General features: G+C 41.1%; 1 protein-coding gene across 3 annotated transcripts in view; it reads left to right on the top strand.

Moving 5' to 3' along the window:
* DDHD1 (DDHD domain containing 1) overlaps window positions 1-27,122 on the top strand; it is a 428,406-nt gene that overhangs the window by 285,712 nt on the left and 115,572 nt on the right. For all 3 annotated transcript variants that reach the window (XM_053697596.1, XM_053697597.1, XM_053697595.1), the window contains 2 exons: window positions 23,571-23,643; window positions 24,449-24,598. In XM_053697596.1, coding sequence (XP_053553571.1) covers window positions 23,571-23,643; window positions 24,449-24,598 — 223 coding nt within the window. The remainder of the gene's footprint in view (window positions 1-23,570; window positions 23,644-24,448; window positions 24,599-27,122) is intronic.

Genomic DNA, 27,122 nt, shown 5'->3' with positions numbered 1-27,122 from the left:
CACAGCTCCCAGAATTTTCTCAAAAGTTCTGGGGCTCTCTTGACAGTGATCAGGTCTCAGGGAATCGCAGTGGCGCCCTACCTGGACGACATATTGTTTCAGGCGTGCTTGTTGTCTTTTCTACATTCCCACGGATGGAAAGTGAATATGGAGAAGAGTTCCCTTGTTCCAGCTACAAACATGGTTTCTCCAACATAGGTGTGTCCGGTCCACGGCGTCATCCTTACTTGTGGGATATTCTCTTCCCCAACAGGAAATGGCAAAGAGCCCAGCAAAGCTGGTCACATGATCCCTCCTAGGCTCCGCCTACCCCAGTCATTCTCTTTGCCGTTGTACAGGCAACATCTCCACGGAGATGGCTTAGAGTTTTTTAGTGTTTAACTGTAGTTTTTATTATTCAATCAAGAGTTTGTTATTTTAAAATAGTGCTGGTATGTACTATTTACTCAGAAACAGAAAAGAGATGAAGATTTCTGTTTGTATGAGGAAAATGATTTTAGCAACCGTTACTAAAATCCATGGCTGTTCCACACAGGACTGTTGAGAGGAATTAACTTCAGTTGGGGGAACAGTGAGCAGTCTCTTGCTGCTTGAGGTATGACACATTCTAACAAGACGATGTAATGCTGGAAGCTGTCATTTTCCCTATGGGATCCGGTAAGCCATGTTTATTAAGATTGTAAATAAAGGCTTCACAAGGGCTTATTAAGACTGTAGACTTTTTCTGGGCTAAATCGATTCATTATTAACACATATTTAGCCTTGAGGAATCATTTAATCTGGGTATTTTGATAAGATTATATCGGCAGGCACTTTTTTAGACACCTTTCTCTTTAGGGGCTTTCCCAAATCATAGGCAGAGCCTCATTTTCGCGCCGGTGTTGCGCACTTGTTTTTGAGAGGCATGACATGCAGTCGCATGTGTGAGGAGCTCTGATACATAGAAAAGACTTTCTGAAGGCGTCATTTGGTATCGTATTCCCCTTTGGGCTTGGTTGGGTCTCAGCAAAGCAGATACCAGGGACTGTAAAGGGGTTAAAGTTAAAAACGGCTCCGGTTCCGTTATTTTAAGGGTTAAAGCTTCCAAATTTGGTGTGCAATACTTTTAAGGCTTTAAGACACTGTGGTGAAATTTTGGTGAATTTTGAACAATTCCTTCATATTTTTTCGCAATTGCAGTAATAAAGTGTGTTCAGTTTAAAATTTAAAGTGACAGTAACGGTTTTATTTTAAAACGTTTTTTGTACTTTGTTATCAAGTTTAAGCCTGTTTAACATGTCTGAACTACCAGATAGACTGTGTTCTGAATGTGGGGAAGCCAGAGTTCCTTCTCATTTAAATAAATGTGATTTATGTGACAATGACAATGATGCCCAAGATGATTCCTCAAGTGAGGGGAGTAAGCATGGTACTGCATCATTCCCTCCTTCGTCTACACGAGTCTTGCCCACTCAGGAGGCCCCTAGTACATCTAGCGCGCCAATACTCCTTACTATGCAACAATTAACGGCTGTAATGGATAATTCTGTCAAAAACATTTTAGCCAAAATGCACACTTATCAGCGTAAGCGCGACTGCTCTGTTTTAGATACTGAAGAGCATGACGACGCTGATAATAATGGTTCTGAAGGGCCCCTAAACCAGTCTGATGGGGCCAGGGAGGTTTTGTCTGAGGGAGAAATTACTGATTCAGGGAACATTTCTCAACAAGCTGAACCTGATGTGATTACGTTTAAATTTAAGTTGGAACATCTCCGCATTCTGCTTAAGGAGGTATTATCCACTCTGGATGATTGTGACAAGTTGGTCATCCCAGAGAAACTATGTAAAATGGACAAGTTCCTAGAGGTCCCGGGGCTCCCAGAAGCTTTTCCTATACCCAAGCGGGTGGCGGACATTGTAAATAAAGAATGGGAAAGGCCCGGTATTCCTTTCGTCCCTCCCCCCATATTTAAAAAATTGTTTCCTATGGTCGACCCCAGAAAGGACTTATGGCAGACAGTCCCCAAGGTCGAGGGAGCGGTTTCCACTTTAAACAAACGCACCACTATACCCATAGAAGATAGTTGTGCTTTCAAAGATCCTATGGATAAAAAATTAGAAGGTTTACTTAAAAAGATGTTTGTTCAGCAGGGTTACCTTCTACAACCAATTTCATGCATTGTCCCTGTCGCTACAGCCGCGTGTTTCTGGTTCGATGAGCTGGTAAAGGCGGTCGATAGTGATTCTCCTCCTTATGAGGAGATTATGGACAGAATCAATGCTCTCAAATTGGCTAATTCTTTCACCCTAGACGCCACTTTGCAATTGGCTAGGTTAGCGGCTAAGAATTCTGGGTTTGCTATTGTGGCGCGCAGAGCGCTTTGGTTGAAATCTTGGTCAGCTGATGCGTCTTCCAAGAACAAGCTACTTAACATTCCTTTCAAGGGGAAAACGCTGTTTGGCCCTGACTTGAAAGAGATTATCTCTGATATCACTGGGGGTAAGGGCCACGCCCTTCCTCAGGATCGGCCTTTCAAGGCCAAAAATAAACCTAATTTTCGTCCCTTTCGTAGAAACGGACCAGCCCAAAGTGCTACGTCCTCTAAGCAAGAGGGTAATACTTCTCAAGCCAAGCCAGCTTGGAGACCAATGCAAGGCTGGAACAAGGGAAAGCAGGCCAAGAAACCTGCCACTGCTACCAAGACAGCATGAAATGTTGGCCCCCGATCCGGGACCGGATCTGGTGGGGGGCAGACTCTCTCTCTTCGCTCGGGCTTGGGCAAGAGATGTTCTGGATCCTTGGGCGCTAGAAATAGTCTCCCAAGGTTATCTTCTGGATTTCAAGGGGCTTCCCCCAAGGGGGAGGTTCCACAGGTCTCAGTTGTCTTCAGACCACATAAAAAGACAGGCATTCTTATGTTGTGTAGAAGACCTGTTAAAAATGGGAGTGATTCATCCTGTTCCATTAGGAGAACAAGGGATGGGGTTCTACTCCAATCTGTTCATAGTTCCCAAAAAAGAGGGAAAGTTCAGACCAATCTTAGATCTCAAGATCTTAAACAAGTTTCTCAAGGTTCCATCGTTCAAAATGGAAACCATTCGAACAATTCTTCCTTCCATCCAGGAAGGTCAATTCATGACCACGGTGGATTTAAAGGATGCGTATCTACATTTTCCTATCCACAAGGAACATCATCGGTTCCTAAGGTTCGCATTCCTGGACAAGCATTACCAGTTCGTGGCGCTTCCTTTCGGATTAGCCACTGCTCCAAGGATTTTCACAAAGGTACTAGGGTCCCTTCTAGCTGTGCTAAGACCAAGGGGCATTGCTGTAGTACCTTACTTGGACGACATTCTGATTCAAGCGTCATCCCTTCCTCAAGCAAAGGCTCACACGGACATTGTCCTGGCCTTTCTCAGATCTCACGGATGGAAAGTGAACGTGGAAAAGAGTTCTCTATCTCCGTCAACAAGGGTTCCCTTCTTGGGGACAATAATAGACTCCTTAGAAATGAGGATTTTTCTGACAGAGGCCAGAAAAACAAAACTTCTAGACTCTTGTCGGATACTTCATTCCGTTCCTCTTCCTTCCATAGCGCAGTGCATGGAAGTGATAGGTTTGATGGTAGCGGCAATGGACATAGTTCCTTTTGCGCGCATTCATCTAAGACCATTACAACTGTGCATGCTCAGTCAGTGGAATGGGGACTATACAAACTTGTCTCCGAGGATACAAGTAAATCAGAGGACCAGAGACTCACTCCGTTGGTGGCTGTCCCTGGACAACCTGTCACAAGGGATGACCTTCCGCAGACCAGAGTGGGTCATTGTCACGACCGACGCCAGTCTGATGGGCTGGGGCGCGGTCTGGGGATCCCTGAAAGCTCAGGGTCTTTGGTCTCGGGAAGAATCTCTTCTACCGATAAATATTCTGGAACTGAGAGCGATATTCAATGCTCTCAAGGCTTGGCCTCAGCTAGCGAGGGCCAAGTTCATACGGTTTCAATCAGACAACATGACAACTGTTGCGTACATCAACCATCAGGGGGGAACAAGGAGTTCCCTGGCGATGGAAGAAGTGACCAAAATCATTCTATGGGCGGAGTCTCACTCCTGCCACCTGTCTGCTATCCACATCCCAGGAGTGGAAAATTGGGAAGCGGATTTTCTGAGTCGTCAGACATTGCATCCGGGGGAGTGGGAACTCCATCCGGAAATCTTTGCCCAAGTCACTCAACTGTGGGGCATTCCAGACATGGATCTGATGGCCTCTCGTCAGAACTTCAAAGTTCCTTGCTACGGGTCCAGATCCAGGGATCCCAAGGCGGCTCTAGTGGATGCACTAGTAGCACCTTGGACCTTCAAACTAGCTTATGTATTCCCGCCGTTTCCTCTCATCCCCAGGCTGGTAGCCAGGATCAATCAGGAAAGGGCGTCGGTGATCTTGATAGCTCCTGCGTGGCCACGCAGGACTTGGTATGCAGATCTGGTGAATATGTCATCGGCTCCACCATGGAAGCTACCTTTGAGACGAGACCTTCTTGTTCAAGGTCCGTTCGAACATCCGAATCTGGTCTCACTCCAGCTGACTGCTTGGAGATTGAACGCTTGATCTTATCGAAGCGAGGGTTCTCAGATTCTGTTATCGATACTCTTGTTCAGGCCAGAAAGCCTGTAACTAGAAAGATTTACCACAAAATTTGGAAAAAATATATCTGTTGGTGTGAATCTAAAGGATTCCCTTGGGACAAGGTTAAGATTCCTAAGATTCTATCCTTCCTTCAAGAAGGATTGGAAAAAGGATTATCTGCAAGTTCCCTGAAGGGACAGATTTCTGCCTTGTCTGTGTTACTTCACAAAAAGCTGGCAGCTGTGCCAGATGTTCAAGCCTTTGTTCAGGCTCTGGTTAGAATCAAGCCTGTTTACAAACCTTTGACTCCTCCTTGGAGTCTCAACTTAGTTCTTTCAGTTCTTCAGGGGGTTCCGTTTGAACCCTTACATTCCGTTGATATTAAGTTATTATCTTGGAAAGTTTTGTTTTTGGTTGCAATTTCTTCTGCTAGAAGAGTTTCAGAATTATCTGCTCTGCAGTGTTCTCCTCCTTATCTGGTGTTCCATGCAGATAAGGTGGTTTTACGTACTAAACCTGGTTTTCTTCCAAAAGTTGTTTCTAACAAAAACATTAACCAGGAGATTATCGTACCTTCTCTGTGTCCGAAACCAGTTTCGAAGAAGGAACGTTTGTTGCACAATTTGGATGTTGTTCGCGCTCTAAAATTCTATTTAGATGCTACAAAGGATTTTAGACAAACATCTTCCTTGTTTGTTGTTTATTCCGGTAAAAGGAGAGGTCAAAAAGCAACTTCTACCTCTCTCTCTTTTTGGATTAAAAGCATCATCAGATTGGCTTACGAGACTGCCGGACGGCAGCCTCCCGAAAGAATCACAGCTCATTCCACTAGGGCTGTGGCTTCCACATGGGCCTTCAAGAACGAGGCTTCTGTTGATCAGATATGTAGGGCAGCGACTTGGTCTTCACTGCACACTTTTACCAAATTTTACAGGTTTGATACTTTTGCTTCTTCTGAGGCTATTTTTGGGAGAAAGGTTTTGCAAGCCGTGGTGCCTTCCATCTAGGTGACCTGATTTGCTCCCTCCCATCATCCGTGTCCTAAAGCTTTGGTATTGGTTCCCACAAGTAAGGATGACGCCGTGGACCGGACACACCTATGTTGGAGAAAACAGAATTTATGTTTACCTGATAAATTACTTTCTCCAACGGTGTGTCCGGTCCACGGCCCGCCCTGGTTTTTTAATCAGGTCTGATGATTTATTTTCTTTAACTACAGTCACCACGGTATCATATGGTTTCTCCTATGCAAATATTCCTCCTTAACGTCGGTCGAATGACTGGGGTAGGCGGAGCCTAGGAGGGATCATGTGACCAGCTTTGCTGGGCTCTTTGCCATTTCCTGTTGGGGAAGAGAATATCCCACAAGTAAGGATGACGCCGTGGACCGGACACACCGTTGGAGAAAGTAATTTATCAGGTAAACATAAATTCTGTTTTTCTTAGGAAACCATAATAGATTCCCTATCAGAGGTCAGAAAATACAAGATTCTTTCCTCTTTCTTCTCTCTTCAGTCTACTGTTCAGCCGTTGTATGTAGGTAATTGGTCTGATAGTTGCTTCTATGGACATCATTCCCTTTGCTCAATTCCATTTGAGAGTTCTGCAGTTATGCACGCTCAGACAATAGAACGGAAACCTTTCGGATCTGTCTCAGATGTTAGATCTAGACCAGTCAACAAGAGACTCTTATCCCCTGGTGGCTTGCTCAGGAGCACCGGTCTCAGGGTGCATGCTTCCAGAGACCTTCCTGGGTGATTGTGACCAGCTAGGCTGGGGAGCAGTCTGGGACTCGTTAAAGGCTCAGGGACTATGGACTCGGGAGGAGTCTGATCTTCCAATAAACATCTTGGAGTTGAGAGCGATTTTACAATGCTCTGATGGCTTGGCCTTAATTGTCCTTAGCCTGGTTTATCAGGTTCCAGTCGGACAACATCACCTCAGTAGCTTGCCTCAACCACCAGGGAGGAACTCGAAGTTCCTTAGCAATAAAGGCGGTGGCTCGGATTATTCAGTGGGCGGAAGCTCACCATTGTTGTCTTTCTACCATCCACATTCCAGGAGTGGACAGCTGGGAAGCGTATTTCCTGAGCAGACAGACATTTCATCCCGGGGAGTGGGCTCTCCATCCGGAGGTGTTCTACAGGTTAACCCTCTGGTGTGGGGTGCCGGAGTTGGATCTGATGTCGTCTTGGCAAGGTTCAAGGTCAAGAGATCCTCAGGCTGCTCTGATAGATGCTCTGTCGGTTCCTTGGGTTTTCGGTGTAGCATACCTGTTGCCTCAAACAGGAGAGAGCGTCAGGAATTCTAATAGCTCTTTCATGGCCTTGCAGGATCTGGTATTCAGACCTTGTGAAGATTTCATCCCTGCCACCTTGGAGGTTGCCTCTGAGGAAGTACCTTCTAACTCAGGGTCCATTCCTCCATCCAAATCTTGTTTCTCTGAAGCGGACTGCTTGGAGATTGAATGCTTAGTTCTGGCTAAGCGTGGTTTTTCCTTCCTAAGATAGGGAGAGTCCTCGGCTTCATTCCTTACTGTTGGGAAATACAACACCTGGCCACCAGGAGGAGGCAAAGACACCCCAGCCAAAGGCTTAAGTATCCCTCCCTCTTCCTCAGTATCCCAGTCATTCTTTGCCTTTCGTCACGTTAGGAGGTGGCTGAGAAGTGTCAGAAGATTCGGAGAGTCTTGAAAAAGGGTATCTGCCCTTCGAGATTGGACTTTAGTTTTAATTAGTCATGTCAACCTCTCAGTGAGAGTATTGATGAAAGTTAGTATGGAGATGGAGGGAAAGTTTTCCTGTGAAACCATCCAGACTACTGCTAACGGCTCCTAATCAATCCATGTTAACGAGTTTCACTGCCTGCTTTCTCTCACTCAAGTCCATGTCAGAAATGCTGCTATAAGACTGTCACATTTGAGAGGCTGTGTTCTTTTCCACAGCATGGATCCTGGAGGTAAGATTGTTTCAATTTTTACACTTAAAATTCTACAACAGGGTCACGGTGTGGCTCCTTTATACCTTTTAAGGATCCAGGGTTAATATCCTCTGAAGGGCGTTTATTGAACAGTTGGAGTTAATTAATCAGCGTATTCATTATTTACATGCTGCTTTGTGTGATTTTTTTTTTCCTGGCTGACAGACTGTGTGTTTTTGGCTGGAACAAACCGGTTTCACTTTTAAGTTTCACTTTAGTTTTTGAGTGTTGCACAGCTCCTATTACTTGCTGTACTTGTATTAACAGGGGAAGTACTGTGTTGCACTCCGTGTGACCAGGTGTCTTGGTCTAGGAGGTGGTGAGTGCCCCAGCTATCGGGAGTATAATGGTGCAGTTTTCTAGAATAAAAAATGTTTTTATTTGTGACCTTCTGTGGATATAACCTGAGCTATGGAGGACTGACATGTTAGAAGGTACTCCTTCTGTACTAAATCATTCCTGTTTATATTGTGAGGAGGCCACCCACTCAATTATGTTTTACATGCCTTAACACCGTTATAAAGTCTAAGAAGGGAGACAAGCCTGCTAAGGCTCTTAGTCCCTCTGAGCTGTCTACCTCTCAGGACTCAGCGTCCCGTGAGGTTACTACCCTTGCTACATTATCCACTCCACATGTAGTTCCCCGTAGCACATCTAATCCTCCATCTGGAGGGGGCTTTCTTCCTGCGGACTTTGCCGCGCACTTACAAACGGGGATGTCTGCGGCCCTCAGTGCATTACCTTGCTCTAACAAACGCAAGAGAAAGGTTAAACATAGTTCTCCTGACCCTGAGTCATCTAAATATTTATCGGATTTAGCTATTATGTCACAGTTATCCAATGATGAGTTAACCTCTGCAGCTTCAGAGGGTGAACTTTCTGGGTTGGAGTTCTTAGCGTCTAAGCCTCCTGCTGCGAAGGAACCGTCCTTTAGATTTAAAATTGAGCACTTGCGTTTTTTATTAAAGGAGGTTCTGTCTATGTTGGAGGTTCCAGAGGCCGCGCTGCCTAAAGAACCTATGATACCTAAATTAGAGTTTACGAAGACAGGAAAGTGCCTTTGACTTTTCCTGTGCTGGTTAAGATGGCAAACATTATTAAGAACGAATGGGAAAGAATTGGTTCTTCCTTTTCCCTCTCGTCTTTTTGTTCCCGGTCCTGGACTCTCTACTGGATTTGTGGCACTCCATTCCTAAGGTGGATGGTACTATCTCTACGCTTGCTAAACGTACTGCTATACCTCTTGAGGATAGTTCTTCGTTTAGAGAGCTGAATAATAAGAAAATGGAAACCTTTCTGAAAAGGTTGTTTCAACATACAAGTATTTTGTTTCAACCGGCGGCTGCAGTTGCTACGGTTGCCGGAGCGGCTATCTACTGGTGCGACTCTTTGTCGGAACTCATTGAGATGGAATCTCACCTTGAGGATATTCAAGTCAGAATTAAAGCTCTGAGAATTGCTAATTCTTTAATCTGTGATGCAAACATGCAAATTATTCGCCCTAAATGCAAAGGCCTCTGGCTTTGCGGTCCTAGTCCGCCGGGCTCTCTCGTTGAAGTATTGGTCTGCGGGATATGACTTCTAAGTCCAGACTCCTTTCTCTTCCCTTCAAGGGAAAGATTTTATTTGGTCCAGGCCCGGACTCCATTATTTCTACGGTTACCTTCTTACCGCAAGATAAGAAGTTTAAGGGACAACAATCTTCTACTTTTCGTTCCTTTCATTCTGACAAATCCCAACAACAACAACAATCCTCCTCCAAGCCCGAGCAACCCAAGAGTACTTGGAAGCGGGCTCAGTACTGGAATAAATCCAAGCAGAATAAGAAGCCCGCCGAAAACGTATCGTCATGAAGGGGCGGCCCCTGATCCAGGATTGGATCGTGTAGGGGGCAGACTGTCTCTTTTTTCAGACGCCACGTTCAAGGACGTAGAGGATCCGTGACTCCTGGAGGTGGTATCTCAGGGATAAAAATGTATCTATTGCGCATTTTGTTATTCTCTCACTTCCTGTGTATGGAGGAGAGATATCTGCATCTTATAGTTTTTCAGGTTTAACTGTCATTTGTTAGCCTGTCATTACTGAAACAGCTCCAGTTTGGATTCCGGTTTCAAAAAAATAAAGCAGTTTCTTTTTAAATAGGCACCTAAGCAAAGCTATTGCTGAAGTGTAGAGGCTGTTTGAGGTGTTAAGACGTTTTTTTATTACTCAATATCTTGTAAAAGAAAGCAGTTTCGTTTTTGTATTTGTTCAAAAAATAAATCTGTATCGTTTTTGCATTGCATCAAAAATAAAGCAGTTATTTTAAAATTTAAAGAAATAGTAACATTTTTTTCTACATTTAAATTGTTCAGAATTTAAATATTTAAATATTTATATTTATTCTTTTAAGATGGACCAAGATTACAGATGTCTTTGATGTTTGAATGCTAATATTGAACCACCAATTCCTTTTTGTTCCTCCTGTTGAGAGTACATTTAAATCTTAAGGATAGATTTTTTTGAGCCTATATTGTCTAAGACGGATGCTGTCCAGGAGTCTTCTGACAATGTGCAAGATATGCCGCATTTTTCTCCTCAGGTGTCCCAAATTTTAGTACCCTTTAATTCCAGTGCCCTGCGCTTCCTCTCAAGCTCCAGCTGGGGTCTCCTTGCAAGACATTGCTTCCCTCATGTCTTCTGCAGTTTCTGATGCATTGTCTGCTTTTCCCATGCTACATGGAAAGTGCAAGAGGAAGTCTAAAGAATCAGTGCGTAAGGTATCTGACTCGGTTGTGGCTATTCCGAATGTTTCCTCTCATAAATCTGATGAGGAGGTTTTTTTCGGTAGCATCTGATGGTGAAATCTCAGATTCTGATAGTGTAATTCCATCCTCTGATGCTGAAGTTGTATCCTTCAGGTTTAAGCTGGAACACCTTTGTTTACTACTCAAGGAGGTTTTGGCTAATCTGGACGACTCTGACTTAAAAAGCAAGTATTATGGTGTACCTTCCATGCTGGAATGTTTTCCCCTACCAGATCGGGCTTCAGAAATTATTGTTAAGGAATGGGAGAAGCCGGGTATTCCTTTTTCTCCTTCTCCTATTTTTAAGAAGATGCTTCCCATTGATGACTCATGGAGTCTTGGCAAACGGTCCCCAAGGTGGAAGGGGCAATTTCCACTTTAGCTAAGAGAACTACTATTCCCATAGAGGATAGCTGTTTTTTAAGGACCCTATGGATTAGAAACTGGAGGGTTTTCTTAAGAAAATGTATGTTCACCAGGGTTAACAATGGCAACCTGCGGTGTGCATTGCTACCGTTTCTAGCACGGCGGCATACTGGTTTGATGCGTTGTCTGATTGCTTTCAAACAGACATTCCCATTGAAGAGATCCAGGACAGGATCAGGGCTCTTAAATTGGCCAATTCTTTCATTTCTGATGCTTCCCTTCAAGTTGGGAGCAAAGATTTCTAGTGTTTCCATTCTGGCTCAAAGAGTTTTATGGCTGAAATCTTGGTCTGCAGATGTGTTGTCCAAATCTAAGCTTTTGTCTATTCCTTACAAGGGTAACACCTTGTTTGGCCCAGCTTTGGCTGAGATTATTTCTGACATTACAGGCGGAAAGGGTCTTTTCTTTCCTCAGGATAAGAAATCTAAGCAGAAGGTAAGTCAGAGTAGTTTTTGTTCCTTTCAAAACTTCAAGGATAAACCTTCCTCTCCCGCTACATAACAGGATCAGTCCAAACCTTCCTGGAGACCCAACCAATCTTGGAATAAGGGAAAACAATCCAAGAAGCCTGCTAATGATTCAAAGTCAGCATGAAGGGTCTGCCCCTGATCCGGGACCGGATCTTGTGGAGGCAGACTTTCCTTTTTCGCTCCGGCTTGGGTTCGGGATGTTCAGGATCCTTGGGCGATAGACATCGTGTCCCAGGGATACAAACTAGAATTCAAGACCTTTCCCTCAGGGGCAGATTTCTTCTCCCAAGATTATCTGTAGACCAGATAAAGAGAGGCGTTCTTACGTTGTGTTCGGGATCTATCTGAAATGAGAGTGATAGTTCCTGTTCCAGTACAGGAGCAGGGTCTGGAATTTTACTCCAATATGTTTGTGGTTCCCAAGAATGGGGGAACCTTCAGACCAATCTTGGATCTCAAGAGTCTAAACCAATTCCTCAGAGTACCGTCCTTCAAAATGGAAACTATTCGTTCGATTCTTCCCTTAGTTCAAGAGGGTCAATTTATGACAACAGTAGATTTAAAGGATGCGTACTTTCATGTTCCCATCCACAGGGATCATCACAAGTTTCTGAGATTTGCTTTTCTCCACAAATACTTTTCCAGTTTGTGTCTCTTCCTTTCGGACTAGCTACAGCTCCCAGAATTTTTTTAAAGGTTCTGGGATCTCTGTTGGCAGTGCTCCGGTTACAGGGTATTGCAGTGGCGCCTTGTCTGGATGACATTCTGGTTCAGGCCCAGTCTTTTCATCTAGCAAGCTCCCACACGGAGATGCTTGTATCCTTCCTGCGCTCTCACGGTTGGAAGGTGAATCTGGAAAAGAGTTCCTTAATTCCATCTACAAGGGTAGTCTTTTTGGGAACCATAATAGATTCCGTTTTGATGAAAATATTTCTGACGGAGGTCAGAAAATCCAAGATTTCTTTCATGTAATTGGCGTCCATGAGCTAGTGACGTATGGGATATACAATCCTACCAGGAGGGGCAAAGTTTCCCAAACCTCAAAATGCCTTTAAATACACCCCTCACCACACCCACAATTCAGTTTAATGAATAGCCAAGAAGTGGAGTGATAAAGGAGTAAAAAGCATCAACAAAGGAATTTGGAAATAATTGTACTTTATACAAAAAAATCACCCCTCACCACACCACACCCACAATTCAGTTTTACAAACTTTGCCTCCTATGGAGGTGGTGATGTAAGTTTGTGCTAAGATTTCTACGTTGATATGCGCTTCTCAGCATTTTGAAGCTCGATTCCTCTCAGAGTACAGTGAATGTCAGAGGGATGTGAAGGGAGTATCACCTATTGAATGCAATGGTTTTCCTCACGGGGATCTATTTCATAGGTTCTCTGTTATCGGTCGTAGAGATTAATCTCCTACCTCCCTTTGCAGATCGACGATATGCTCTCATATTCCATTACCTCTACTGATAACCGTTTCAGTACTGGTTTGGCTATCTGCTATATGTGGATGGGTGTCTTTCGGTAAGTATATTTTCATTACTTAAGACACTCTCAGCTATGGTTTGGCACTTTATGTATTTATATAAAGTTCTAAATATATGTATTGTACTTATATTTGCCATTATTCAGGTGTCAGTATATTTCCTTTTGCAGACTGTCAGTTTCATATCTGGGAAATGCATTTTTTAGGGAAATGTATTTCTTACCTGGGGTATAGTCTTTTTTCATTTGACTGTTATTTTAAATTTGCGGGTAGAATTAGGCTCGCGAGGGCGCAAAATGCCAAACTATATTGCGGTATTTTTTTGCACGAAGTTACGTTCGATGACGCAATTTCGTCATTTACGGCGTCTTTGTCAACGCTGAGTCCTTTCGCAAGGTTGCGTCTTAAATTTCCGGATGTTGTTAGCGGCAAAAAAAATTCTCTGTTTGTGCGTCATACTTGCCGCCAAATATTTTCATTATTTTAAACCCCATTCCTATATGCCTCTTGCCTTTTTTCTCTATCAATTCAAATTGGAATAAATCAAAGCCATTTAAGAGATCAAAGCCAGCCCCTGTCAGGGTGCCAGGAATCAGACTGAGACGAGAAGTGCAAAGATAATCACACCTTTATTAATAGCAAAAAATAATAAAAAGTCCACAAGTAAAATAACAAGCCAGGAGTCAAAACCAGAGCTGGTAGTCAGACGAGCCGAGTCAGGAGCAAAAGCGAATACTCAGACGAGCCGGAATCAGGAACAAGGAAAACAGCTGAGTCAGGAACAAGCCAGGGATCAGGAACCAGGAAGGACGTCTGGCAGCCAGGTAATACACAGGAACTCTCACAAACGGGTCTGGAACTCCGTGCGATTCTCAGGGCTCTTCAGTTTTGGCCTCTGTTGAAGAGAGAACCGTTCATTTGTTTTCAGACAGACAATGTCACAACTGTGGCATATGTCAATCATCAGGGTGGGACTCAAAGTCCTCAAGCTTTGAAAGAAGTATCCGGATATTTATTTGGGCGGAATCCAGCTCTTGTCTAATTTCTGCAGTTCATATCCCAGGTATAGACAATTGGGAAGCGGATTATCTCAGTCGTCGGACTTTACATCAGGGAGAGTGGTCTCTCCACCCAGATGTGTTTTCTCAAATTGTTCAGATGTGGGGGCTTACAGAAATAAATCTGATGGCATCTCATCTAAACAAGAAACTTCCCAGGTACCTTTCCAGGTCCAGGGATCCTCAGGTTGAAGCAGTGGATGCATTGACACTTCCTTGGTGTTATCAACCTGCTTATATTTTCCCGCCTCTAGTTCTTCTTCCAAGAGTGATCTCAAAAATCATCATGGAGCAATCGTTTGTGCTGCTGGTGGCTCCAGCATGGCCTCACAGGTTTTGGTATCTTGTCCAACCTTGGCCACTTCCCTTAAGGCCAGAAGTTCTATCTCAAGGTCCGTTTTTTTCCATCAGGAATTCAAATTATTAAATTTGATGATATGGAAATTGAACGCATAGTGCTTAGTCATACAGGTTTCTCTGATTCAGTGATTAATACTATGTTACAGGCTCGTAAATCTGTTTCTAGAAAGATTTATTATCGAGTTTGGAAGACTTACATTTCATGGTGTTCTTCTCATAAATTTTCTTGGCATTCTTTTAGACTTCCTAGAATTGTATTCTTTGGACATTAAACTGCTTTCTTGGAAAGTGTTGTTTCTGAATTATCTGCTCTCTTGTGAATCTCCTTTTCTAATTTTTCATCAGAATAAGGCAGTTTTGCAGACTTCATTTAAATTCTTACCTAAGGTTGGGAATTCTAACAACATTAGTAGAGAAATTGTTGTCCCTTCTTTGTGTCCTAATCCTAAGAATTCTTTGGAGAACTCTTTACATTCTTTGGATGTGGTGAGAGCTCTGAAATATTATGTTGAAGCTACTAAAGATTTCAGGAAGACTTCTAGTCTATTTGTTATCTTTTCTGGTTCCAGGAAAGGTCAGAAGGCTTCTGCCATTTCTTTGTCCTCATGGTTAAAGCTTTTGATTCATCAAGCTTATTTGGAGTTGGGTAAAACCCTGCCTCAGAGAATTACAGCTCATTTTTCTAGATCAGTTTCCACTTCTTGGGCTTTTAAGAATGAAGCTTCAGTTGATCAGATTTGTTAAGCAGCAACTTGGTCTTCGTTGCATACTTTTACTAAATTCTATCATTTTGATGTATTTGCTTCCGGAAGCAGTTTTTGGTAGAAAAGTCCTTCAGGCAGCTGTTTCAGTTTGATTCTGCTGCTTCTAATTTAAGTTTTTTCGTTTCAATTATGAGACTAAACTTATGATTTGGGTTGTGGATTAATTTTTTTCAGCGGAAATGGCTGTTTTTATTTTTTATTCCTCCCTCTCTAGTGACTCTTGCGTGGAGTTCCACATCTTGGGTATTGCTATTCCATACGTCACTAGCTTATGGACTCTTGCCAATTACATGAAGAAAACATAATTTATGTAAGAACTTACCTGATAAATTAATTTCTTTATTATTGGCAAGAGTCCATGAGGCCCATCCCTTTTTATGGTGGTTGTCATTTTTTTGTATAAAGCACAATTATTTCCAAATTCCTTTGCTGATGCTTTTTACTCCATCTTTATCACCCCACTTCTTGGCTATTCGTTAAACTGAATTGTGGGTGTGGTGAGGGGTGTATTTATAGGCATTTTGAGGTTTGGGAAACTCTGCCCCTCCTGGTAGGATTGTATATCCTATACGTCACTAGCTCATGGACTCTTGCCAATATGAAAGAAATGAATTTATCAGGTAAGTTCTTACATAAATTATGTTTTTATGTGATATTTGCTTTGCATGACATCCAAACAGGTACTCATAAAAGTCCAGTACCATATCTACAAGAACTACGTTCTGCTAGTATGAAAAGTGTGAATTCTTGGATTTTGATGTGTGCGAATCTGGTCCAGAACAAGCCATATTTAATTATTTTATTTTTTTTAAATAATCTTTTATTGCGTTTTTTAGTATTGACAAAATATAACATGTCTATTGACAACAATAATAAAGGAAAATAGTATAGTCATTCTGATGTGAATAATGAGAATATGTTGAGAAATTGTCCCCAGTCATCTGAAAATCACATTTTACAATAACGCGTATACCTCTTTGCAGTGAGCCTATAGTTACATTCTCATAAAGTTGATGAAATTTCAAATGACCGACAACATAATGAATTATCCTCCTCTGATGAGGATCTATCTGATTCAGAAGATCCTTCCTCAGATACTGACACCGACAAATCTACTTATTTATTTAAAATGGAGTATATTCGTTCTTTGTTAAAAGAAGTGTTAATTACTTTGGATATTGAGGAAGCTAGTCCTCTTGACATTAAAACTAGTAAACGTTTAAATTCTGCTTTTAAACCTCCTGTGGTTACTCCAGGTTTTTCCTATTCCTGATGCTATTTCTGATATGATTTCTAAGGAATGGAGTAAGCCGGTACTACTTTTATTCCTTCTTCAGGGTTTAAAAAATTGTATCCTTTACCAGAAATTTCAATGGAGTTTTGGGAAAAGATCCCCAAAGTTGATGGGGCTATTTCTACTCTTGCTAAACGTACCACTATTCCTATGGAAGATAGTACTTCTTTTAAAGATCCTTTAGATTGGAAACTTGAATCTTATGTAAGGAAAGCTTATTTATATTTAGGTCATCTTCTCAGGCCTGCAATTTCTTTGGCTGATGTTGCAGGTGCATCAACTTTTTGGTTGGAGAATTTAGCGCAACAAGAATTGGATTCTGACTTATCTAGCATTGTTCGTTTACTGCAACATGCTAATCATTTTATTTGTGATGCTATTTTTGATATCATATCAAATATTATCAGATGTTATCAGATATTATCATAATATATTGATGTTAGATCCATGTCATTAGCTATTTTAGCTAGAAGAGCTTTTGGCTTAAATCTTGGTATGCTGATATGACATCTAAGTCTAGATTATTATCTCTTTCTTTCCAAGGTTTTGGTATGCGGATCTTGTTCGGATGTCCAGTTGCCAACCTTGGCCACTTCAATTAAGGGCCGGACCTACTGTCTCAAGGTCCGTTTTTCCATCAGGATCTCAAATAATTAAATTTGAAGGATGGAAATTGAACGCCTAGTGCTAAGTCATAGAGGTTTCTCTGACTCAGTGATTAAAACTATGTTACAAGCTCATTAATCTGTCTCTAAAAAGATTTATTCTCGAGTTTGGAAGACTTACATTTCATGGTGTTCTCATAAATTCTCTTGGCTTTCTTTTAGAATTCCTAGAATTTTACAGTTTCTTCAGGATGGTTTGGATAAGGGTTTGTCTGCAAGTTCTTTGAAGGGACAAATATCTGCTCTTTCTGTTTTATTTCACAGAAAGATTGCTAAACTTCCTGATATTCACTGTTTTGTACAGGCTTTAGTTCGTATTAAGCCTGTCATTAAATCAATCTCTCCTCCTTGGAGTCTTAATTTGGTTTTGAGGGCATTACAGGCTCCTCCATTTGAGCCTATGCATTCTTTGGACATTAAACTACTTTCTTGAAAAGTGTTGTTCCTTTTGGCCATCTCTTCTGCCAGAAGAGTTTCTGAGCTATCTGCTCTTTCTTGTGAATCTACTTTTCTGATTTTTCATCAGGATAAGGTAGTTTTGCGGACCTCATTTAAATTTTTACCTAAGGTTGTGAATTCTAACAACATTAGTAGAGATATTGTTGTCCCTTCCTTGTGTCCTAATCCTAAGAATTCTTTGGAAAGAGCCTTACATTCTTTGGATGTGGTGTGAGAGCTTTGAAATATTATGTTGAAGCTACTAAAGATTTCAGGAAGACTTCTAGTCTATTTGTTATATTTTCTGGTCCTAGGAAAGGTCAGAAGGCCTCTATTTCCTTGGCTTCTTGGTTAAAGCTTTTGATTCATCAAGCTTATTTGGAGTCGGGTCAGGCCCCGCCTCAGATAATTACAGCTCATTCTACTAGATTAGTCTCCACTTCGTGGGCTTTTAAGAATGAAGCTTCAGTTGATCAGATTTGCAAAGCGGCAACTTGGTCTTCTTGGACAGGCAGCTTTTTCAGTTTGGTTCTTCTGCTGATGTTTTTAGTTTTTCTTGTCATTTACAGAATAAACTTATATTTTGGGTTGTGGATTATTTTTTCAGCGGAAAATAGCTGCTGTTTATTTTTATCCCTCCCTCTCTAGTGACTCTTGCGTGGAGTTCCACATCTTGGGTATTGATATCACATGTCACTAGCTCATGGACTCTTGCCAATTACATGAAAGAAAACATAATTTATGTAAGAATTTACCTGATAAATTAATTTCTTTCATATTGGCAAGAGTCCATGAGGCCCGCCCTTTTTATGGTGGTTATGATTTTTTTGTATAAAGCACAATTATTTACAAATTCCTTTGTTGATGCTTTTTACTCCTTTCTTTATCACCCCACTACTTGGCTATTCGTTAAACTGAATTGTGGGTGTGGTGAGGGGTGTATTTTATAGGCATTTTGAGGTTTGGGAAACTTTGCCCCTCCTGGTAGGATTGTATATCCCATACATCACTAGCTCATGGACTCTTGCCAATATGAAAGAAATGAATTTATCAGGTAAATTCTTACATAAATTATGTTTTTCCCAGTCTCCCATTTTTAAGAAAATGTTTCCTGTCGAAGACTCCATTAAAGACCTTGGTATACTGTACCCAAAGTTGAAGGGGCCATTTCCACTCTGGCTAAGAGAACCACTATTCCTATTGAGGATAACTACTGCTCTTTTAAGGATCCGATGGACAAGAAGCTGGAGGTTTATTTGAAAAATATTTATGTTTATCAAGGTCTCCAAGGGCAACCTGCAGTGTGTATTGCCACCTTGACTAGTTAGTGCAGCATCTTATTGGTTTGACGCCTTGTCTGATTCTCTTCAAGTAGAGACTTCCTTGGATGAAATTCAGGATAGGATTAAAGCTCTTAAGTTGGCCAATTCCTTTATTGCAGATGCCATTTTACAGGTTCTTAGACTAGGAGCTAAAACTTCTAGTTTTGCTGTACTAGCCCGCAGGGCGTTATGGTTGAAATCCTGGTCTGTGGACGTTTCCTCTAAAGTCAAGCTTCTAGCGATTCCTTACAAGGACAAAACCTTTCAAAAATTAATTGACATACTTATGAATTATTAAATTTATTATTTATTTCATTATTTATTCTCTTATTCTTTTTTTCTATAATAGGCTAACATTGCATGTAATGATATAAAATACTTAGTTTGAATTTTGGATTCTGATTTCATTTATATTTTTTCTTTAATAATAGAGCTTTTTTTGTCCCATATATGTTTCATCTGTTGGGGGTTTAATTAATATATCCTTGTAATTTTTTTATCAAATGTCATTTTGGGTATAGTTTCTCTTGTGTTTAGAATCCCTTTGAATGTGCTTGTGTTTTTGTTTGCTCTTAGTAATGTGTAATATATCTCTGCAGCTTGTACATATGCTTTTTTTACTTGTGTCAGATGTTTTTAATAAGTTTTGATTACAGGCTAATTGGGTCCCTTTAAATATGGAGCCTGAGCAGTATCACATATCCTATGATTAAGTGCCTGGTGTGGCACAAAAACTAGTCAGGAGTTTCCTGATATGTATCTGTATTTTAAAATTCAATAGTTTCCACTTTTTTCAGCCTTCTATCTGGTGCCTTTTGTAGTGCAGCTGCATCTTTTTTTCTTTTGATGCTTTTTAGCTGACTTGTTTGGCCACTGCAGCGTGCACCCCCTCCAGCATTAGCCCAGTGGTTTGTTCCACTTCCTCATTCCATTTGCTAAGAGCATTCAGGGAGCTGCAGCAGCAAGACCTGTTTGTTTTTCTCAAAACCTTGTTTGGACCCGGCTTGGCAGAAATTATCTCTGATATTACGGGTGGGAAAGGGTCTTTTCTACCTCAAGATAAGAATAGGCCTAAAGGACTTCTGAGTAATTTTTGTTCCTTTCGTAACTTCAGAGGAAAGCCTTCTTCTTCCAAGCAGGAACTATCCAAGTCTTCTTGGAAACCCAATCAGTCTTGGAACAAGGGGAAACAATTAAAGAAACCTGCAGCTGATTCCAAATCAGCATGAAGGGTTTGCCCCTGATCCAAGATCAGATCAGGTGGGGGGCAGACTTTCTCAGTTCTCTCAAGCCTGGCTACAAGATGTCCCAGATCCCTGGACTGTGGACTTAGTATCCCAGGGTTTCAAATTAAAATTCAAGACTTTTCCTCCCAGAGGCATATTCCTTCTGTCAAGATTATCTGCAGACCAGATGAAGAGAAAGGCGTTCTTGGAATGTATACAACATCTTTCCTCCCTGGGAGTGACAGTTACAGTTCAGGAACAGGGTCTCGGGTTCTACTCCAACTTATTTGTGGTTCCCAAAAAAGAGGGAACTTTTCGTCCTATTCTAGACTTGAAGTGTCTAAACAAGTTTCTCAAAGTTCCATCCTTTAAGATGGAGACTATACGCTCCATTCTTCCTTTTAGTACAAGAGGGTCAATTCATGACAACCATAGACCTAAAGGATGCATATCTTCATGTTCCTATTTACAGGGACCATCACAGATTCCTGAGATTTGCCTTTCTGGACAAACATTTCCATTTCATGGCCCTTCCATTTGGGCTAGCCATTGCTCCCAGAATTTTTTCAAAGGTTCTGGGGGCTATTTTGCCAGTGATCCGTTCTCGTAGAATTGCTCTGGCACCCTACCTGGACGACATTGGTTCAGGCACCATTTTTTCAACAAGCAAAATCTCACACAGAGATATTGTTGTCTTTTCTTCGTTCCCGCGGATGGAATGTGAATCTGGAAAAAAGCTCCCTTTCCCCTGCTACAAGAGTAGTGTTCTTGGGGGCCATAATAGATTCTCTATTGATGATTTTTCTGACAGAGGTCAGGAAAAACTAAATTTCCTCTTGCCTCTCTCTTCAGGCTACTGCTCAACCTTCAGTGGCTCAATGTATGGAGGTTATCGGTCTGATGGTGGCTTCCATCGACATCATTCCTTTAGCTCGATTTCATTTAAGACCTCTCCAGTTGTGCATGCTTAGACAATGGAATGGCAACCATGCGGATCTAATTCAGAGAATAGTCGTCAAGGGATTCTCTTCCGTAGTAGATTTCTCAGGAATATCTGTCTCAGGGCACATGCTTTCGGAGACTTTCTTGGGTGATCTTGATCACGGACGCCAGCCTGCGTGGCTGGGGAGCAGTCTGGAACTCGTTACAATTTCAGGGCCTTTGGACTCGGGAGGAGTCTGCTCTTCCGATCAACATCTTGGAGTTAAGTGGGATTTACAATGCTCTACTGGCGTGGCCTCAGTTGTCCTCAGCCCAGTTTATCAAGTTCCAGTCAGACAACATAACCTCTGTGGCTTACTTCAGTCACCAGGGAGGAACTCGGAGTTCCTTAGCCATGAAGGAGGTTACTCAGATTCTTCAGTGGGCAGAGACCCACAATTGCTGTCTATCTGCCATCCACATTCCAGGTGTAGATAACTGGGAAGCGGATTTTCTGAGCAGACAGACTTTTCATCCTGGGGAGTGTTTTCCAGCTTAGTCCTCAAATGGGGGGTGCCGGAGTTAGATCTGATGGTGACCCGTCAGACTGCCAAGCTTCCAAGGTACGGTTTAATGTCAAGAGATCTGCAGGCCGTTCTGATAGATGCACTGGTGGTTCCTTGGGTTTTCAGGTTGGCATACCTGTTTCCTCCGTTTGCTCTCCTTCCACAAGTCATTGCTCGTATCAAACAGGAGAGGGCGTCAGTGATTCTAATAGCCCCTGCGTGGCCTCGCAGGATCTGGTTTGCAGACCTAGTGGAGATATCATCTCTCCCACCTTGGAGACTACCTCTGAGGAAGGACCTCCTGATTCAGGGTCACTTCCTTCATCCAAATCTCATTTATTTGAAGCTGACTGCTTGGAGATTGAACGCTTAATTCTGTCTAATCGTAATTTTTCTGAGTCAGTCATTGAGACCATGATTCAGACTGGCAAGCCTGTTACTAGTAAATATTTTTATTGGTTTAAATCCAAGGGCTACTCTTGGAGTAGAATTAGAATTCCTAGAATTTTATATTTTCTTCAGGAAGGCCTGGAGAAGGAATTTTCAGTCAGTACCCTGAAGGGTCAGATTTCTGCTTTATCAGTTTTACTACATAAATGTTTGGCGGATGTGCCAGATGTGCAATCTTTTTGTCAGGCCTTGGTCAAAATCAGGCCTGTCTTTAAGTCTGTTGCACCTCCTTGGAGCCTTAATCTTTGTTCTTAAAGTTTTTACAGCTGGCTCTATTTGAGCCGTTGCATTCCATAGACATTAAGTTATCTTGGAATGTTTTGTTTCTTGTTGCTATCTCTTCTGCTCGAAGTGTCTCGGAACTTTCAGCTCTGCAGTTTGATTTCCCCTTATCTTATTTTTCATGCCTATAAGGCGGTTCTTCGTACTAAGTTAGGTTTCCTTTCTAAGGTTGTTTCTAATTGAAACATCATTTAGGAAATTGTTGTTCCCTCTCCATGTCCTAATCCTCCTTCTTCCAAATAACGTTTGTTACACAATTTGCATATTGTACGTGCTCTTAAATTCTACTTGCAGACGACTAAGTATTTTCGACAGTCCTCTGCCCTCTTTGTCTGTTTCTCTGGGAAACGTAAAGGTCAGAAAGCTACTGCTACTACTTTCTTTTTGGTTTACGAAGTATAATTCCTTTGGCTTATGAGAGTGCTGGGCAGCAGTCTCCTAAGAGAATTACGGCTCAGTCCACAAGAGCTGTTGCCTCTTCTTGGGCTTTCAAAAATGAAGCTTCTGTGGAAAAAATTTGCAAGGCTGCAATTTGGTCTTCTCTACATACTTTTTCCAAATTTAACAAATTTGATACTTTTGCCTAGGCTGAGGCTTTTGTTTTGGACTGCCTGTTTTGTCCCTCCCTATTTATTTGTGTCCTCTAGCTTGGGTATTGGTTCCCAACAGTAATTACTCAAGCCGTGGACTCACCATATCTTAGGAAAGAAAAACAAAATGTATGCTTACCTGATAAACTTATTTATTTCCGGATATTTTAAGACCGTTGTTCTTTTGACTATATCCTCAGGCACCTCTACACCTTGTGTTACTCCTTTTTCTCCATTTCCCTTCGGTCGAATGACTGGGGGTTGTGGGTAAGGGAGTGATACTTAGCAGTTTAACTGTGGTGCTCTTTGGGCCAGGAGTGATATTCCCAACAGTAATTACTCAAGCCGTGGACTCGCCATATCCGGAAAGAAATACATTTATCAGGTAAGCATACATTTTCTTTCTTCTTTTTTTTTTATCCCTTCCTGACTCTTTTGAATAAAGTTGTTTCAACTCCAGATTATAGTAATTAGTTTTATATTTATGTATACCATAAAATGACAAATCTTAAAGGGACACTCAAGTCAAAATTAAACTTCCATTATTCAGATGGAGCACACAATTTAAAACAACTTTCTAAATCGCTTTCATTATCTAAATCTTTTTACATACACAGTTTCTGAGGCACCAGCTCCTACTCAGCATGTGTAAGATTCACAGAAAATACGTATATGCATTTTGTGATTGGCTTATGGCTATCACATGATGCAGTGGGAGGGAAAATATAACTAACTTTAAAATGTATCAGAAATCTACATTTGAAATTCAAACTAATTGCTTTTGCACAGGCTTTTTATTATGCATTTACTGATTGTGTTATTCTATTGTGTTTGGTGGTCCTTTAAGTAATAAGCTGTTTTCACTTTGTAGATTAAAAGAGTTAGAAGACAGACTGCATGGATTGGCAACCTCACACGCTAGCACTCCTGCCTTAAAATTTAAAGTGAGTACATTTTCTTCGACATTCTCATATTGCTGATATTCTCTGTGTTTGTTTTCGAGCTTCATTTTTTTTATTTGTAATTCATTCATAATTTGCTTCCTAGTCAGTGTAAAGATTTTTTTTGTTCTTTTAATATCAGATAATTTCTTAGTTTAGAATAGTACATTTAAATTGGAATAGTAAGCTATTCTATAACCCAGAGACCAAATAACTTTGTGGTTTGGATGCAAATGCATAGAGACAGATTCACTTGAACCATTGCATACACACACAAGGAGAAACAAAATTTGTTATAACCTAAACACAACAATTCAGTGGCACAATCAGTCCCCAGTATAGAAACACAACTCTGGTTCCTTGATACTCTAGCACTTTAGGGACACGGCAATAGATTATGTTGCTGTATATCTTTAAAAGTCCCTTTGCGTTGATATACAGCTCTCTGGCATGCTGGGAATTATAGTCCCCAAATAAGATGTAGAGGAAATATGTTAGTCCACCTGCAATTGTTGTCTCTTAGTACAACTAGGCTCTTAAAACAGCCATTATGACAGTGGCTTCAAGGCTGACAAAGGCATCAGGCCCCATTGAAGGTGCCATGGTGGTTTCCTGTTAAACCTTGCATTACTAGACATTGCACAATATCTTTATAATACTTAAGAAATCATGCCTCTTTGACTTATCAGGGATGAATTTATTTTTCTATTTTCTGTATCATCACAAAATATACATAGTGTTTATACCTGTGATTATGGCAAGATTGCTTTTTAAATTATATTTTCAACATTTATGCATATCCTTTTAGGTTGAAAATTTCTTCTGTATGGGATCACCTTTGGCAGTCTTTTTGGCATTGCGTGGCATCCGTCCAGAAAACAGTGGAAGTCAAGATCACATTTTGCCTAAAGATATTTGTAATCGTTTGTTTAATATGTTTCATCCAACAGATCCTGTGGTTAGTACATTTTTGTTATCATTGATTTTTATGTTTAGGTTACCTTTTTACTATGAATAGTTTTTTCAGTGAGGTGACTTAAAATGTAATTAAGACATTCTAGTCCAAAAATTACAATGCATTTATGAATCTAGCTAACTCTGTGTTTAATGCTGTGATTGATTTGTGTGGGGTCATGCAACCACCCCTCCTGATTGGTTTACCAGCTGAAGCTCAGGCATCCAGATCTTGTTATTTAAAAAAAAAAAAAAAAAAATCAGTGTAACATGCTGCAGGTTGGAATGATGCAGCAAAATGAGGTGGTGAGAGCCCATGATTAATTACTCATGGGAATTACCCTTTTCTGCCACTAGGAGGAGGCAAAGAGTTCCAAACCCCAGAGCTCTATAAGATCCCTCCCACCTCACACATACCTCAGTCTTTACTTTGCTTCCGCTGGAGGTGGTTGAAGAATGAAGATGTGCGTTTGATTCTTCAAAGAAAGGGGTATTCAGTATATATTGAGTCCTGGATTTGCCTCAGAGAACAGTGCTTGTCAGAGGGATGTATTTGGGGTATGGTTTATGATTATTTGTTTCACCTCATGGGAAATCTTTCATAAACCCTCTATAATCTGTCACAATGACTTGTCTTTCTTTCATATAGGTGGCAAGAGTCCATGAGCTAGTGACGTATGGGATATACATTCCTACCAGGAGGGGGCAAAGTTTCCCAAACCTCAAATGCCTATAAATACACCTCCCACCTCACTCATACCTCAGTTTTACAAACTTTACCTCCTTAGGAGGTGGTGAAGCATGATGTGCTTGATTTCTTCTGTGAAAGGAACTTCTAACCATATTGAAGCCCAGTTCCTCTCTAACAGCTAGATTACGAGTTTTTAGCGCTATAGGGAAATTAACGACTGCCACAAAAGTGACGTCATTTCACCTCCCTATAGCGCTGGTATTCAGGGTTTGAAAAAGCAGGCTTGTGCGGGCGATATGGTGGCATTGAGCTCCATGCCGCACCGAATTCAAGTGCTGCTTTGACGTGCTCGTGCATGATTTCCCCATAGACATCAATGGGGAGAGCCGGCAAAAAAAAGCCTAACACCTGCGATTGCGGAAACAAAAGCTCTGTAAAGCAGCCCATTGATGTCTATAAAGAAAAGAAAAAGTTAAGTTTAAACCCAACACCCTAACATAAACCCCAAGTCTAAACACCTCTAATCTGCTGCCCCTAACATTGGCCACCACCTACATTAGTTATTAACCCCTAATATGCCGTCCCCGATATCGCCGCCACCTACATAAGTTATTAAACCCTAATCTGCTGCCCCTAACATCACCGTCACCTACATTAGTTATTAACTCCTAATCTGCTGCCCCCAATGTCGCCACCACTATACTAAAGTTGTTAACCCCTAACGTAAGTCAAAGTCTAACCCTAACACCCCCTAACTTAAATATAATTAAAATAAATCTAAATAAACCTTACAATTATTAACTAAATAAAATTATTTAAAACTAAATACATACTTACCTGTAAAAAAAAAAAAACCTAAGCTAGCTAGAATATAACTAATAGTTATATTGTAGCTATCTTAGGTTTTATTTTTATTTCACAGGTAAGTTTGTATTTATTTTAACTAGGTAGACTAGTTAGAAAATATTTAACTATTTACTAGCTACCTAGTTAAAATAAATACAAAGTTACCTGTAAAATAAAACCTAAGCTACCTTACACTAAAAACTAACATTACAATAAAATAAATTAAATTATTAAAAAAAAAAATTCTAACTTACAAAAAAAATAAACACTAAGTTACAAAAAATAAAAAAAAACACATTATCAAAAATAAAAACAAATTACTCCTAATCTAATAGCCCTATCAGAATAAAAAAGCCCCGCGAAAAAAAAAAAAAAACCTAGCCTACACTAAACTGCCAATGGCCCTTAAAAAGGCCTTTTGCTGGTCATTGCCCCAAAGAAATCAGCTCTTTTAGCTGTAATACAAAATACAAACACCTCCCAACAGTAAAACCTAAACACCAAACCCCAAATAAAAACCTATCTAAACATTGCCCTGAAAAGGGCATTTGGATGGGCATTGCTCTTAAAAGGGCATTTAGCTCTTTTACATTGCCCAAAACCCTAACCTAAAAAAAACCCACCCTATAAACCCTTAAAAAAAAAAACCTAACCCCCGACGATCCACTTACAGTTATTGAAGTCCGGACATCCACCCTCACCCAGCCGGCGAAGTCTTCATCCAAGCTGCAAGAAGTCTTCATCCATGAGGCCTCTTCGATCTTCATCCACCTGGCGAAGTCCTTTTCCGGGCAATGTTTAGCTTAGGTTTATTTAGGGTTTGGTTGGGTTTGTGGTGGGTTTTACTGGGGGGGGGTGTTTGTATTTTTTTTTACAGGTAAAAGAGCTGTTATCTTTGGGGCAATGCCCCGCAAAAGGCCCTTTAAAGGGCCATTGGCAGTTTAGTGTAGGCTAGGGTTTTTTTTAATTTTGGGGGGTGGGGCTTTTTTAT

This window comes from Bombina bombina, chromosome 1 (assembly GCF_027579735.1).
Source record: "Bombina bombina isolate aBomBom1 chromosome 1, aBomBom1.pri, whole genome shotgun sequence".
NCBI classification, from domain to species: domain Eukaryota; kingdom Metazoa; phylum Chordata; class Amphibia; order Anura; family Bombinatoridae; genus Bombina; species Bombina bombina.
Note: the sequence above shows the minus strand (reverse complement) of the source record. Positions and strands in the feature narration are given on the sequence as shown.